The sequence below is a fragment of the Catharus ustulatus genome, chromosome 13 (assembly GCF_009819885.2).
Source record: "Catharus ustulatus isolate bCatUst1 chromosome 13, bCatUst1.pri.v2, whole genome shotgun sequence".
Lineage (NCBI taxonomy): Eukaryota > Metazoa > Chordata > Aves > Passeriformes > Turdidae > Catharus > Catharus ustulatus.
Window position 1 is genome coordinate 19806375 of NC_046233.1, and position 13537 is coordinate 19819911.

At 54.7% G+C, this 13537-nt stretch overlaps 1 protein-coding gene across 5 annotated transcripts in view; it reads right to left on the reverse strand.

Moving 5' to 3' along the window:
* The window catches only part of LOC117002496, a 126686-nt gene that overhangs the window by 70790 nt on the left and 42359 nt on the right, over nucleotides 1–13537 (reverse strand). For 4 of the 5 annotated variants that reach the window (XR_004419304.2, XM_033071666.2, XM_033071667.1 and 1 more), the window contains 4 exons: nucleotides 12984–13055; nucleotides 12638–12736; nucleotides 12080–12187; nucleotides 9664–9735 (listed from right to left, as the gene is read on the reverse strand). Coding sequence is in view for 4 of the 5 variants with exons in the window: in XM_033071666.2 (XP_032927557.1) it covers nucleotides 9664–9735; nucleotides 12080–12187; nucleotides 12638–12736; nucleotides 12984–13055 (351 nt within the window). In the remaining variant the exon portion in view is untranslated. Of the gene's footprint in view, nucleotides 1–4156; nucleotides 5221–9663; nucleotides 9736–12079; nucleotides 12188–12637; nucleotides 12737–12983; nucleotides 13056–13537 lie in introns of those variants that run through there. The other variant, XM_033071668.2, reaches the window with a different exon arrangement.

Consider the following 13537-nt stretch of genomic DNA (forward strand, 5'->3'; position numbering starts at 1 on the left):
ACCGTTCCGTGGAGCTTTTCGAAAGGAGACAAGTTCTCTTTTCCTGGGCTTCAACTAGGCCCTGGACCGAGAAGTTTACCAGTTTTCCAAATCCTAGGAAACGTACCTTCCTCCCGATGCTCCCCATGACTGACCCCCAAAACACCCTCAGTTTTAGGCTTGACACGCGAGAAAGAGTTTTTACACATAACGTTCGCTTCCCCCTCAACCAACCACATCCCTCGCGGGATGGTGGAACTGCAATTTCGGGGTCCACTATCGCTTCGTGATCAAATCACGTCTCACCCACGCGCTCAGTCACACCTCACTCACCCACGCAATACTTACAGTTCCTTTTCCTGTATGGATTCTTCGTGCACGTCGAGTTTTATGAGTGAAAAGTTGCCGCGGTTATCCGAGAGCTCTAGGCTCGTTTCCCCCTTTTCGATTGTGGCTTCTGGTTTTAGTTCGGGTTCCTGAATGGTGCTGGGGAGTTTCCCGAGCCTGCCAGGTTGCTGAAGTCAGCGAGGCGCCTCCTGGACGAAAAGCAGGTCCCACCCGAACCCCAAATCAGGATCACGTCGGGGTGACCAGATTGTTATAGATAATAACCAATCAAGTTGAATTAAATAGCAAAACAGCAATTTTTATTTTTGCAACCAAAAATACGGTCCTGGGAAGCCACAAGTGAAAACACGACAGCGCCGAGCCCGGGGTCGGCAATGGGTGGACACACACGCTGATCTGACCTCTATCGCATCAGATCCTCTCCTGTGTTCACACCCAGCTATTTCGGAGTGTCCAACTTTATACACTTTTTTCTGGCCTGAGGTAAAAGTTTCCTTTGTTTCTGCTGCAAATTCTCATATTTAAATTAAATCCTTTTTCTGGTGCTCCCCTTGACAAAGTCGTTCCTGTATGCTGATGAAGGCTGTGTCTGCTCCATATTGATGTGTAATGAAGTGATGTCTTCTCCCTTATGGGAGGTGATCGGTACTTTGGCAGGTATTTTATTGATGATCGCTTCCCGTCAGTTGTGGAGATCACTGGGCTAGGTCTGTGGATGTGCTAATTATGGCCGTTGTCTATGTCCCTGGGTGCTTGTTGTTTAAGTGGTTCTTTTTATTTTATTTTATTTTATTTTATTTCATACAAACTTTTATATAAACACGACTTATAACATATATCACAAAAATGAAAGAAAACATGGTGCCCCATGTTCAACTGCTGCCTGCCCAGCCCTGGCTGTTCCCAGACAAGGAGTTCTTCCACTGCTGGTGGTACCAGCCAGACACCAGAGCTGAAGCCCAAAGGTGTCGCTGGACTCAAGCCTGTGTCAGGCAGGATGGGGTCACCTTCAGTCCTGGCCAGACAGCAGAACCGGCACCTCTAGGGACAGAGTGTCCTGTTCTGGGTGGTGGTGGCATGTCCAGGGCAACAAATTGGTAAGGCAGTTGTGACAGGGACGAAGGATACTGGCTTGGGGATGGTTGATGACCGGTAAAGGTGTCTCCAACGGATGGCTTTGATCAGTGTTGTGAAGCTGCAAGGATGTTCCTGTGGAGAGAGGAGTGTCTGAGGCCCCAGCTGCCGGTGGCACACAGGGACCGCCCTGCACAGCAGGACCCAGAGCTGACAAGGTTCCCCTGCTGTTGTGGGCTGGCGAGGTTTAGAAATTTTTCCCATTATTATGTTAAGCCAGCCGGGGTGGCTCCCCTATTAGCCGTTAAGAGTTGAAGACAAAGGAATGGCTGGACCAGCCCGATGGTTCCATTAGGGAAAGGTGGAGTCCTGCTTTTGTCCTTCGGCGAGTAGGAGGACATTTGCAGCTCGCCGGCGGAGGAGAGACGTTGCTTTCTCCGTGGTGAGATCTCTTTTGGACTGGGACTGCTAAAGCTTCCTGCTTCCTCTGAACAGCTGGGAACTGGGACGCCCACGGTGAGCAGAGTTCTTTCCTCACCCTTTCTTCTACCTGGGACGGCCGGTGCCGCCTCGCTCCCCTGCTCCTGCAGCAGCCGCGACTGAGAGGCTGCCCTGTCCTGCTCCATCGCACTGTGCGGATGAGGAGGGGCATCGGTGACTGAAAAAAGGGACTGGGACTGAGTTCCGTTCTGTTCTGTAAGTTTTTTTTCTTTCATATAGCTGATGCTGTTTTTGTTTGTCTTCTAAATATATCAGTAAAGAACTGTTATTCCCAACCCATACCTTTTTTGCCTGAGAGTTCCTGAATTTCCTTTTCCTGGCAATACTGTCCCTTTAAACCAGGACACCTGCACGGCTGGAGCTGCTGGCACACCTTGGCCCAGCTGGACAGCTGCCCCTCAAGGCCCCAGGGAGCAGGGAATGGCTCTGGGCAGGGTCCCTGGCCAGGAGCGGGCCCCAGAGCACGTCTGCCTTTCAAGGGCAATGTGGTCCCTGCTCTTTCTCCTCCCCAACTTGCATTGCCTCTGCCCACCTCTCATGGGCAGGATTAATAATCAGGGATTATTCTGTCAGGAAAGGGACATTTAGAAGTTGCCTCCAGCATGCACCATGATCTTCACACTGGGACCTCCCAGGACTTCCAGTCAATCCATATCGGGATCCCAGTCTTGACCGGAGCAGAGATCAAAGAAGTTTTCATGGTGTGCTGCATTCCATATCTGCTTCGGGCAACTGGGCACTGCCTTCAGGTCCCCAGTGTGAGAAGCCACCGCCTCAGTTGTAACCCCGGTGCCTCCTGTGCCCCAGGAACAGCCGTGGCTGTAAATGTATCTTTGGTTGCAGCACAGGGCCAGGGCGTAGCAAGGCCTTTGTTGTGCCTCCGGCGCGGCTCGGCAGCCCCATCGGAGCCTGGAGCTGCAGGTCTTCCCCGCCGGGGCTCTGAGCCGGCCCGGACCGGCTGCGGGACCCAGTTTGACCAGGGCGAGGCGGCTCCAGAGGTCCCGCCCGGCCCGCAAGGGATGCGCTCCGCCTGCCCGCTGGGCCCGCAGGCCGGGCCCAAGGTTCTGCAGGAAGCTTCGCACCCACTTCGCAAAACCTTGAGCAAGAGTGCCCTTTGCTGTGCTGAGAAGCCTAAAGAGACACATCTACTTTAACCCTGTTACACACCTCATGAGGGATCCCTGCACACCGTAGCAGAGAGCCCAAAATAGCCCTGTGTGCCTCACAAAAGAATCCAGACCCTGCCCACCATAGGAAGGACTCAGCTCCTCTCCAGGCCTTGATGGCAACCACTAAACCACCGCGTAAATCATGAGGAACTCAACCCCTCACGAGACTTACAGCCGTCTCCAGTCACCTGTACGCCATAGAAGGGACCCCAAGTCCCCTAAGAACCTCATGAGGAACCCCAGCCACATGCACCACGGACAAAGAACCCAAAGCCCACATGTCTTACTGGAAAACTCCACAGCCTGCAGTGTGCCCCATGATGGTCCCCAGTCATCTGCCAGCCTTACAGGGGTCCCCATCACCTGCGTGCCATTGAATAGCCAGGCCTGCCATTAGTTCTAGCCAGCAGCATGTTTCCTGACAGAAACCCTCTCCAATGTCCTTCTGGGAATTGGGAACATGTGTTGAGGTGCCGGCTGCATCTGTGGGAGCAATGGGGAGCCTGAGCCTGTGCTGTGCTCCCCTGCTGAGCTGGCAGCTCACTGGATACAGCCAGGACGTTCTCTGTTTCCCCCAGAGCTGGGCCCTGAGGCACCTTGGAACCCCTTGGCACAGGCTGTGCCACTCAACAAAGCCCAGCAGGCTGGGACGTGAGTCTGGGGGCAGCAGGAAGCTGAGAGAAAGCCCTCCTGTAGAACTGAGGGAGTTCTTTCAGAAGCAAAGACAGTGACTTCAAGAGATTTCCACTCTTTGCCTTCAAAGTTTACCTCTGAAGACTGAGAGATGAGCTTGTCAGAAATCCGAGAATATAGCTGGGAAAAGGTTTTACGTAATTTGGTTGTGACCAGGTCCAACTCTCCAGTGGGAAAAAAGCCTCTGCGGTAGGCTAGGTGTCTTAGTTCTTCCTAGGCTAAAGACTACCAATTACATGCAATTTTAATTTTTATTCTAGAATTGCAAATATTATCTAGAATTCAAAAACTACTTTGAAAAATACACAATGATTGTGGAAAAGGGCAATAAATATTTGGGGATTTCTTTCTACGAAAAAAAAAAATCTAAATATTTCTAAAATTATCCAATTTCTAGGAATTAAAATGAAAGAAAACATGGTGCCCCATGTTCAACTGCTGCCTGCCCAGCCCTGGCTGTTCCCAGACAAGGAGCTCTTCCAGTGCTGGTGGTACCAGCCAGACACCAGAGCTGAAGCCCAAAGGTGTCGCTGGACTCAAGCCTGTCCCAGGTAGGACGGGGCCACCTTCAGTCCTGGCCAGACAGCAAAACCGGCACCTCTAGGGACAGAGGGTCCTGTTCTGGGTGGTGGTGGAATGTCCAGGGCAACAAATTGGTAAGGCAGCTGTGACAGGGACGAAGGACACTGGCTTTGGGATGGTTGATGACCGGTAAAGGTGTCTCCAACGGATGGCTCTGACCGGTGTCGGGAAGCTGGAGGGGTGTTCCTGTGGAGAGAGGAGTGGCTGAGGCCCCAGCTGCCGGTGGCACACAGGGACCCTCCTGCACAGCAGGGCCCAGGCTGACAAGGCTCCCCTGCACGCCTGGAGCTGCTGGCACACCTTGGCCCAGCTGGACAGCTGCCCCTCAAGGCCCCGGCGAGCAGGGGATGGCTCTGGGCCGGGTCCCTGGCCAGGAGCGGGCCCCAGAGCGCATCTGCCTTTCAAGGGCAATGTGGTCCCTGCTCTTTCTCCTCCCCACCTTGCTTTGCCTCTGTATGCTGCTCCTGGGGCTGCTCTTGGGCACGCAGCCTCAGTGGGAGCCAGCACTGGCTGCAGCTCCATTGGGTTCCCCAGGACAAGGCCCAGCAATTAAGAGGGCAATTAAAGCACTGGGCAGCAGCAGAACCCTCAGCTGAGTTATGTGGACAACCACTGACCATCCACAACTCCACAGCAGCCTCATTGGGAATGTTTCCTGTCTACAAGCAGCCATCAAATGAAGCTGTTTGAGGGGGAGAGCAACAAAACACTCACCGATTCCTCTTGCACCAATACCAGATTCCAACATAGCATGAAATGAAGACAAGCCCCAGAAAAACGATGCCTGATATGAACTCTTGCCAGCAGTATGCTCCCTGACAGAAACCGCTTCCAATGTCCTTCTGGGAATTGGGAACATGTGTTGAGGCTGCATCTGTGGGAGCAATGGGGAGTGTGAGCCTGTGCTGTGCTCCACTGCTGAGCTCGCAGCTCGCTGGATACAGCCAGGACGTTCTCTGTTTCCCCCAGAGCTGGGGCCTGCAGGGACCTTGGCACCCTTTGGCACAGGTTGTGCCACCCAACAAAGCCCAGAAGGCAGGGAACAGAGCCTGGGGACAGCGCAGCTGATTGGGCAGTCACTCCTTCCAGGGACCTGAGCCCAAACCCATCCCTGAGCAGCCACTGCCAGCCCCAACTCTCCCTACCCCGTGACAGCTCCCCCAGCCCAAGGGAACAGCGTCAGGCCCTGTCAGGACCCAGTGCAGCCCCTGCCCAGTCGGGAGCCAGGGCTGGCTGTGGCCCTGGGCTCACAGCAGAGCTCCTGGTTGGGGCTGCTCCTGTGCCTTGGGCCTCTGGGCACTGAGGGCAGCTCTGGCAGCAGCTGCAGTGGGAGGGACCTTGGTGCACCAGTCCCATTTCCCAGGGGCTGGGAATGAGCTCCAGAGGCCTTGTAGCTGAGGCACCTCCAGCTTTGGCTGCTGCCGGACCGTGCAAGGGCAGGACCTGGGGGAAGAGCTGCTGCCACACAGCCCTGCCAAGGACTGAGCCTTCTACAGCAATCACCTTCTGTGCCTGTGCTTGTGCCTGGCATTGCTTTCCCTCCTGCAGTAGGGGCTTGCACTGTGCCACTGCTTCCTCCACGAATTGGCTCCAATTGCACAGACTTTTGGACCATCACTTGAGAAAGGAAAAGGAAAGGATCAGATGGAAACATTCCCCATTGTAGAGGTGGCATCTTCAGGATGCAATGCTTGGAAAAGTCATGGATGAGGTTCAAAAAACTTCTGGGCTTTTGGTGCAGAGCCAGGGCCCTCATTCTCAAACAGCTGCCAGGGCTCAGCTGCAGGAGCAGTGAAAGGATTGCACAGAGCGAGGGCACAAACATGCACAGCTCTGTCCTGGCACCTGCATCCATGCCCTCCGGCTGAGGTTTGGGCTCTGAGCTGGCAGCTCCTCCAGGGGTAAAGGTCTTGACCTACCCTCACCATCTCCCAGTGGCTCTTCCCTGAATGTGGGTTGGTAGGCCAGATCATCTTCGCCAACAGGTTCAGCTGCAAAGAAAGGCAGGACAGAAGAGCTCCCAGCACTGCAGGAGATCCTCAGGCTGCCTGGGGCCAGTAAAGGAGCCAGGAAAAGCATAGTCCTGTGCCCTTCCCTTCCCTCTCTTCTTATTGGCTGCACAGAGTACAAAGAAGGAGACATTGCACATGGGAAGAAGATTGATATCTAAATGCTCCTTCCACCCACTGACAGTGATCCTGTGGGATCATCAGGGCTCAAGAATGGATCAGGGCAAGGATTCCAGAAACCATAAGCCTTCAGAAGAACTTAAAGGAAATGGCACATATGTGAGGTCTTGCTACAATGACCCTGCTTATTCTGTCAGGAAAGGAACATTGAGAACTTGCCTTCCAGCATTCTCCAAGGATTTCCAACTGTCATCTGCAAATGCTTCCAGATAATCCAAGTCATGATCCCAGTCTAGAAGGGAGCACAGATGACAACCATTTCCTTGCTGTGCTGGGATGCCCTTCTGCCTTAGGGAACTGGGCACTGCAAGGAGGTCGGGCAAGACTGTGGGAGTCAGATTTGAATGGACGTGGCCAAAGCTGCAGAGGGGCCTGAGGAGCTCTGGACTGGCTCTGGTCTCTCTGCATCTCTTGCCATGCCCTGTGCAACATCACTGCAAGGGCAGCTGGAGCAGCCCAGGGCCTCTGTGGACTCACTCACAGGAACCCCAGCCTAAAGTTATGGGGAAATTTGCAACAGGAGTGCTACAACCATCCCTCCTTGCATCTATCTGCTAGAACAACTCAGACAGCCTAAAGAACAGTCAGGCCCTCTCAGACAGGGCAGACCCAGGGGGAAGAGCTGCTGCCACACAGCCATGCCAAGGCCTGAGCCTGGCACAGCAATCACCTGTTGTGCCTGTGCCGTGGCATTGTGTCCCTTCCTTCAGGAAATGCCGCCTTCCATAAAGCCTCTCTGTCCATCCCTTGAGAAAGGAAGAGGTACAGCTGCATCAGATGGAAGCATTACATATCAGGGAAGTGACCTCGTCAGGAGTCAGGATGTGTCAAAGACAAGGAGCCCAGGCTCTTGGGTCTGTGACACAGCTCCCTTGTCCAAACCACCACCTCTCCTGATCTTCCCTGAGACTGGGAAATTTCAGGGGATCTCAGGGTGTGTATGGCCCATGGGGCAGTTTAGGCACCCTGTCAGTTGTGGTCAAATGCCTTCCTACAGTGCTGGGGAGAAGTTGCAGCCAGGCCAGGCTGGGAAACAGCCCTGCAGGGTGTGACAGCAGCAGCGGGGCAGCGACGATGCCATGGATTCCTTCCTGCTGTGCTGGCCACAGCGTGTCCAGATGTGCAGAGCAAGCCCCCAGCTGCTGAGTCTCAGGAGAGGGCTGAGGGAAATGCACCCACCACGGCGTCTCTCCAGATCACTCAGCATCTGGTCCAGATGTTTGGATGCCTCCAGCGTTTTCTGGTCATCTCTGTCTTGGTTCTTCACTCCAGGAGGACCTTAATGGAGAGTAGTTCCATTTGTCCTTCAGGTTGCAGTGGCAGTGAGTGCAGTGAGTGCCACAAGGCACTCCCCCAGCTCTGCCTTTCACTCAGGAGCAGGGGCAGAAGGGGGAGCACGTGCCTGCAGTGGCCCCACACTAGGATGGAAGGAACCCATTGAGGGGCAGTCAGGGGAGAAAGGACTCCCTGGAGCTGCCAGCAGCTCTGAACCCAGCCCTGGCAAGGGCCAGGGCCAGGGCCAGGGCTTGGCAGCGGCACCAGGAGCTGCTCAGGCTGTCTGGGGCCAGAAAAGGAGGCGTGCAAGGCAGAGCCCCGAGGCACAGCCCTGGCCCCTTCCCTTCCCTCTCTTCTCTTCTGTGTGGCTGCACAGATTACATTAAAGGAGACACTGGCATTGCACATGGGAAGAAGATTTACAGCTAAATGCCCCTTCTTCCCACTGACTGCAATCCTGTGGTACCACCTGGGGCTCATGAAGGGAGCAGGGCAAGGTTTCCAGAATCCCTCCACCCTGAGATTATGTAAAGGGAAACATCACAGGAGAGTTCTTGCCACAGTGACACAGATTTTTCAGTCAGAAAGGACGCAATGAGAACTTGCCTCCACCATGCTCTAGAATCTTCAACTTGTCATTCCCCAGCTTTTCTACATAAACCATGACATCATCCCAACCTAGAAAGGAGCACAGATCAGAACTATTTCCATGGTGTGCTGGGATCCCCTTCTGCATTCGGGAACTAGGCACTGCAAGGAGGTTGGCTAAGGCTGTGTGAGCCAGATGTGAATGGACATGGCCAAAGCTACAGAGAGGCCTGGGGAGCTCTGGGCTGCATCTGGTATCTCTCCACACTGTGCAGGCTCTGAGCAACATCTCTGGCAGGGAGGCAGCAGACATGGCAGCTCAAGGCTCAACAGGGCTCAGGCCCAGAGGCACAGCCATTACCTCCTGTGACTGTACCTGGCATGGCCTCCCTTCCTGCAGCAGATGCTGCCAATGAGCCCCTGCTTCCTGTGGGAAACTCATTCTTCAGCACAGTCTCTCCTTCCATCTCTGGAGAAAGGAAAAGGGACAGCTGGATCAGATGGACTTATTCCCCATTGGGAAAGTGCCATCTTCAGAAGGCAATGCTTGTCAAAGACATTGACAAGAATCAGGAGAAAGGCCAAGTTATTGGGGCAGGCAAGGGCCTCCCTCCACCAAACAGCTGACCCTCAGGATGTGCCGGGAGACCAGGAAATTTCAGGGAATCTAAGGTTGTGCATGGCCCATGGGGTAGTTTGGGCTCCCTGTCAGCTGATGCCAAATGCCTTCCCGCAGAGGCTGAGGAGAAGCTGCAGCCAGACCTGGCTGGGAAACAGCACTCCAGGGTGTGACAGCAGCAGTGGGACAGTCAGGCTGCCATGGATCCCTTCCTGCTGTGTCGGGCACGGCGTCTTCAGACGTGCAGAGGAAGCCCCCAGCTGCTGAGTCTCAGGAGAGGGATGAGGGAAATGCACTCACCAGGGCGTCTCTCCAGATCACTCAGCATCTGGCCCAGAAGTTTGGCTTCTTCCAGGGATTTCTTATCTTCAGTGTCTTGGGTGTTGTCTGTTGGAGGACCTTAGAGCAAAGTAGATCCACTTCATGTGGCTGGGTCCCACAAAAGCTGGACTGAGCTTGTGGGGTCAGCAGGGACACACTACTCACCACTGTGATAGGAGCTGGGTTTGTACACAGCATCCACTCCTGGAGCTGGGAAAGTGCCTCCTGCAGACACACCTGTAACTCAACAGCCACAGAAGTTTCTGTGACCCAGTTCCTGCCAGGTTGTCAATGATTACGCTATGAGAGGAAATTGAGAACTTACCTGCAGAAGCTCCCAAGAGGTCCAAACCATCTTCCAACCAAGCTCCTCGAGAAGCCTTCCTAGGAACCTCACCTAGAAGGGAGCACAGATCAGAACCATTTCCCTGGTGTGCTGGGATCTCCTTCTGCCTTAGAAAAGTGGGCACTGCAAGGGGGTCACATAAGGCTGTATAAACCAGATGTGAATGGACATGGCCAAAGCTCCAGAGGAGCCTGGGGAGCTCTGGACTGGCTCCTGTTCAGTCTGCCCACTCTTTGCAGGTCCTTTGCAACAGCCTTGCATGGAGGCTGAAGCAGCCTAGGGCCCATTGGAGTCTCTCAATCCCACAGCAGATGGTCTTGCTAAAGCATCGGGGAAAACTGCAGCAAGCAGGGCCACAGCCATGTCTTCCAAAATTCCTCCTGCCCTTCCTCTCTTTCTGCCTACCTTCCTCTCTCTCTCCATCCCTCTTTCCTCTGGAACAGCTCCCCCAGCCCAAGGGCACAGAGTCAGGTCCTATGAGGACACACTGGAGCTCTGCTCTCCCCCTCTGCTCTTTCCCCACCATGGGCACCCTTGCAGCCCCTCCCAGGTTTCGTGCAGTGTCTCCCACGAAGGGAGCCCAGCAAGACTGCGCAGTACCCGAGTGGCCTGAGCCTGCTTGGGATAATTCCTCTGGACTCTGCCCGTCTTGTCTGGGCTGTGCCCGCACTGCCAAGCAGCAGAGACGGCAGCTCAAGGGTCAGCAGGACTCAGGCCCAGAGCCATAGCCATTACCTCCTGTGACTGTACCTGGCATGGCCTCCCTTCCTGCAGCAGATGCTGCCAATGAGCCCCTGCTTCCTCTGGGAAACTCATTCTTCAGCACAGTCTCTCCTTCCATCTCTGGAGAAAGGAAAAGGGACAGCTGGATCAGATGGACTTATTCCCCATTGGGAAAGTGCCATCTTCAGAAGGCAATGCTTGTCAAAGACATTGATAAGAATCAGGAGAAAGGCCAAGTTATTGGGACTGGCAAGGGTCTCCCTCCGCCAAACAGCTGACCCTCAGGATGTGCCGGGAGTCCAGGAAATTTCAGGGAATCTAAGGTTGTGCATGGCCCATGGGGCAGTTTGGGCTCCCTGTCAGCTGATGCCAAATGCCTTCCCGCAGAGGCTGAGGAGAAGCTGCAGCCAGGCCTGGCTGGGAAACAGCACTCCAGGGTGTGACAGCAGCAGTGGGACAGTCAGGCTGCCATGGATCCCTTCCTGCTGTGTCGGGCACGGCGTCTTCAGACGTGCAGAGGAAGCCCCCAGCTGCTGAGTCTCAGGAGAGGGATGAGGGAAATGCACTCACCAGGGCGTCTCTCCAGATCACTCAGCATCTGGCCCAGAAGTTTGGCTTCCTCCAGGGATTTCTTATCTTCAGTGTCTTGGGTGTTGTCTGTTGGAGGACCTTAGAGCAAAGTAGATCCACTTCATGTGGCTGGGTCCCACAAAAGCTGGACTGAGCTTGTGGGGTCAGCAGGGACACACTACTCACCACTGTGATAGGAGCTGGGTTTGTACACAGCATCCACTCCCGGAGCTGGGAAAGTGCCTCCTGCAGACACACCTGTAACTCAACAGCCACAGAAGTTTCTGTGACCCAGTTCCTGCCAGGTTGTCAATGATTACGCTATGAGAGGAAATTGAGAACTTACCTGCAGAAGCTCCCAAGAGGTCCAAACCATCTTCCAACCAAGCTCCTCGAGAAGCCTTCCAAGGAACCTCGCCTAGAAGGGAGCACAGATCAGAACCATTTCCCTGGTGTGCTGGGATCTCCTTCTGCCTTAGAAAAGTGGACACTGCAAGGGGGTCACATAAGGCTGTATAAACCAGATGTGAATGGACATGGCCAAAGCTCCAGAGGAGCCTGGGCAGCTCTGGACTGGCTCCTGTTCAGTCTGCCAACTCTTTGCAGGTCCTTTGCAACAGCCTTGCATGGAGGCTGAAGCAGCCTAGGGCCCATTGGAGTCTCTCAATCCCACAGCAGATGGTCTTGCTAAAGCATCGGGGAAAACTGCAGCAAGCAGGGCCACAGCCATGTCTTCCAAAATTCCTCCTGCCCTCCCTCTCTTTCTGCCTACCTTCCTCTCTCTCTCCATCCCTCTTTCCTCTGGAACAGCTCCCCCAGCCCAAGGGCACAGAGTCAGGCCCTATGAGGACACACTGGAGCTCTGTTCTCCCCCTCTGCTCTTTCCCCACCATGGGCACCCTTACAGCCCCTCCCAGGTTTCGTGCAGTGTCTCCCACGAAGGGAGCCCAGCAAGACTGCGCAGTACCCGAGTGGCCTGAGCCTGCTTGGGATAATTCCTCTGGACTCTGCCCGTCTTGTCAGGGCTGTGCCCGCACTGCCAAGCAGCAGAGACGGCAGCTCAAGGGTCAGCAGGGCTCAGGCCCAGAGACATAGCCATTACCTCCTGTGACTGTACTTGGTATGGCCTCCCTTCCTGCAGCAGATGCTGCCAATGAGCCCCTGCTTCCTCTGGGAAATTCATTCTTCAGCACAGTCTCTCCTTCCATCTCTGGAGAAAGGAAAAGGGACAGCTGGATCAGATGGACTTATTCCCCATTGGGAAAGTGCCATCTTCAGGAGGCAATGCTTGTCAAAGACATGGATAAGAATCAGGAGAAAGGCCAAGTTATTGGGACTGGCAAGGGCCTCCCTCCACCAAACAGCTGACCCTCAGGATGTGCCGGGAGACCAGGAAATTTCAGGGAATCTAAGGTTGTGCATGGCCCATGGGGCAGTTTGGGCTCCCTGTCAGCTGATGCCAAATGCCTTCCTGCAGAGGCTGAGGAGAAGCTGCAGCCAGACCTGGCTGGGAAACAGCACTCCAGGGTGTGACAGCAGCAGTGGGACAGTCAGGCTGCCATGGATCCCTTCCTGCTGTGTCGGGCACGGCGTCTCCAGACGTGCAGAGGAAGCCCCTGGCTGCTGAGTCTCAGGAGAGGGATGAGGGAAATGCACTCACCAGGGCGTCTCTCCAGATCACTCAGCATCTGGCCCAGAAGTTTGGCTTCCTCCAGGGATTTCTTATCTTCAGAGTCTTGGGTGTTGTCTGTTGGAGGACCTTAGAGCAAAGTAGATCCACTTCATGTGGCTGGGTCCCACAAAAGCAGTGCTCAGCTTGTGGGCTCAGCAGGGACACACTACTCACCACTGTGATAGGAGCTGGGTTTGTAAACACCATCCAGCCCCGGAGCAGGGAAAGTGCCCCCTGCAGATACACCTGTAACTCAACAGCCACAGAACCTTCTGTGACCCAGTTCCTGCCAGGTTGTCAATGATTACGCTATGAGGGGAAATTGAGAACTTACCTGCAGAAGCTCCCAAGAGGTCCAAACCATCTTCCAACCAAGCTCCTCGAGAAGCCTTCCTAGGAACCTCACCTAGAAGGGAGCACAGATCAGAACCATTTCCCTGGTGTGCTGGGATCTCCTTCTGCCTTAGAAAAGTGGGCACTGCAAGGGGGTCCCGTAAGGCTGTATAAACCAGATGTGAATGGACATGGCCAAAGCTCCAGAGGAGCCTGGGCAGCTCTGGACTGGCTCAGGGTCACCCTCCACACTCTTTCTATGCCTTGTCCAAAATCCCTGGAGTGGTAGAAATCAGGGCCACTAGGGCTTCTGTCAGTCCCAGAGAGGAAACTCTCCCTAAATCCCTGGGGAAAACTGCAGCAGGCAGTGCCACAACAATTCCTCCCAACCTCCCTCCCTCCTTCTACTGGGACAGCTCACCCAGCCCAAGGGCCAACAGTCAGGACCTGTCAGGACACACTGCAGCCCTGCTCTCCCCCTCTGCTCTTTCCCCACCATGGGCACCCCTGGCAGCCCCTCTCAGGTTTTGGCAGTGTCTACCACAGAGGGAGCCC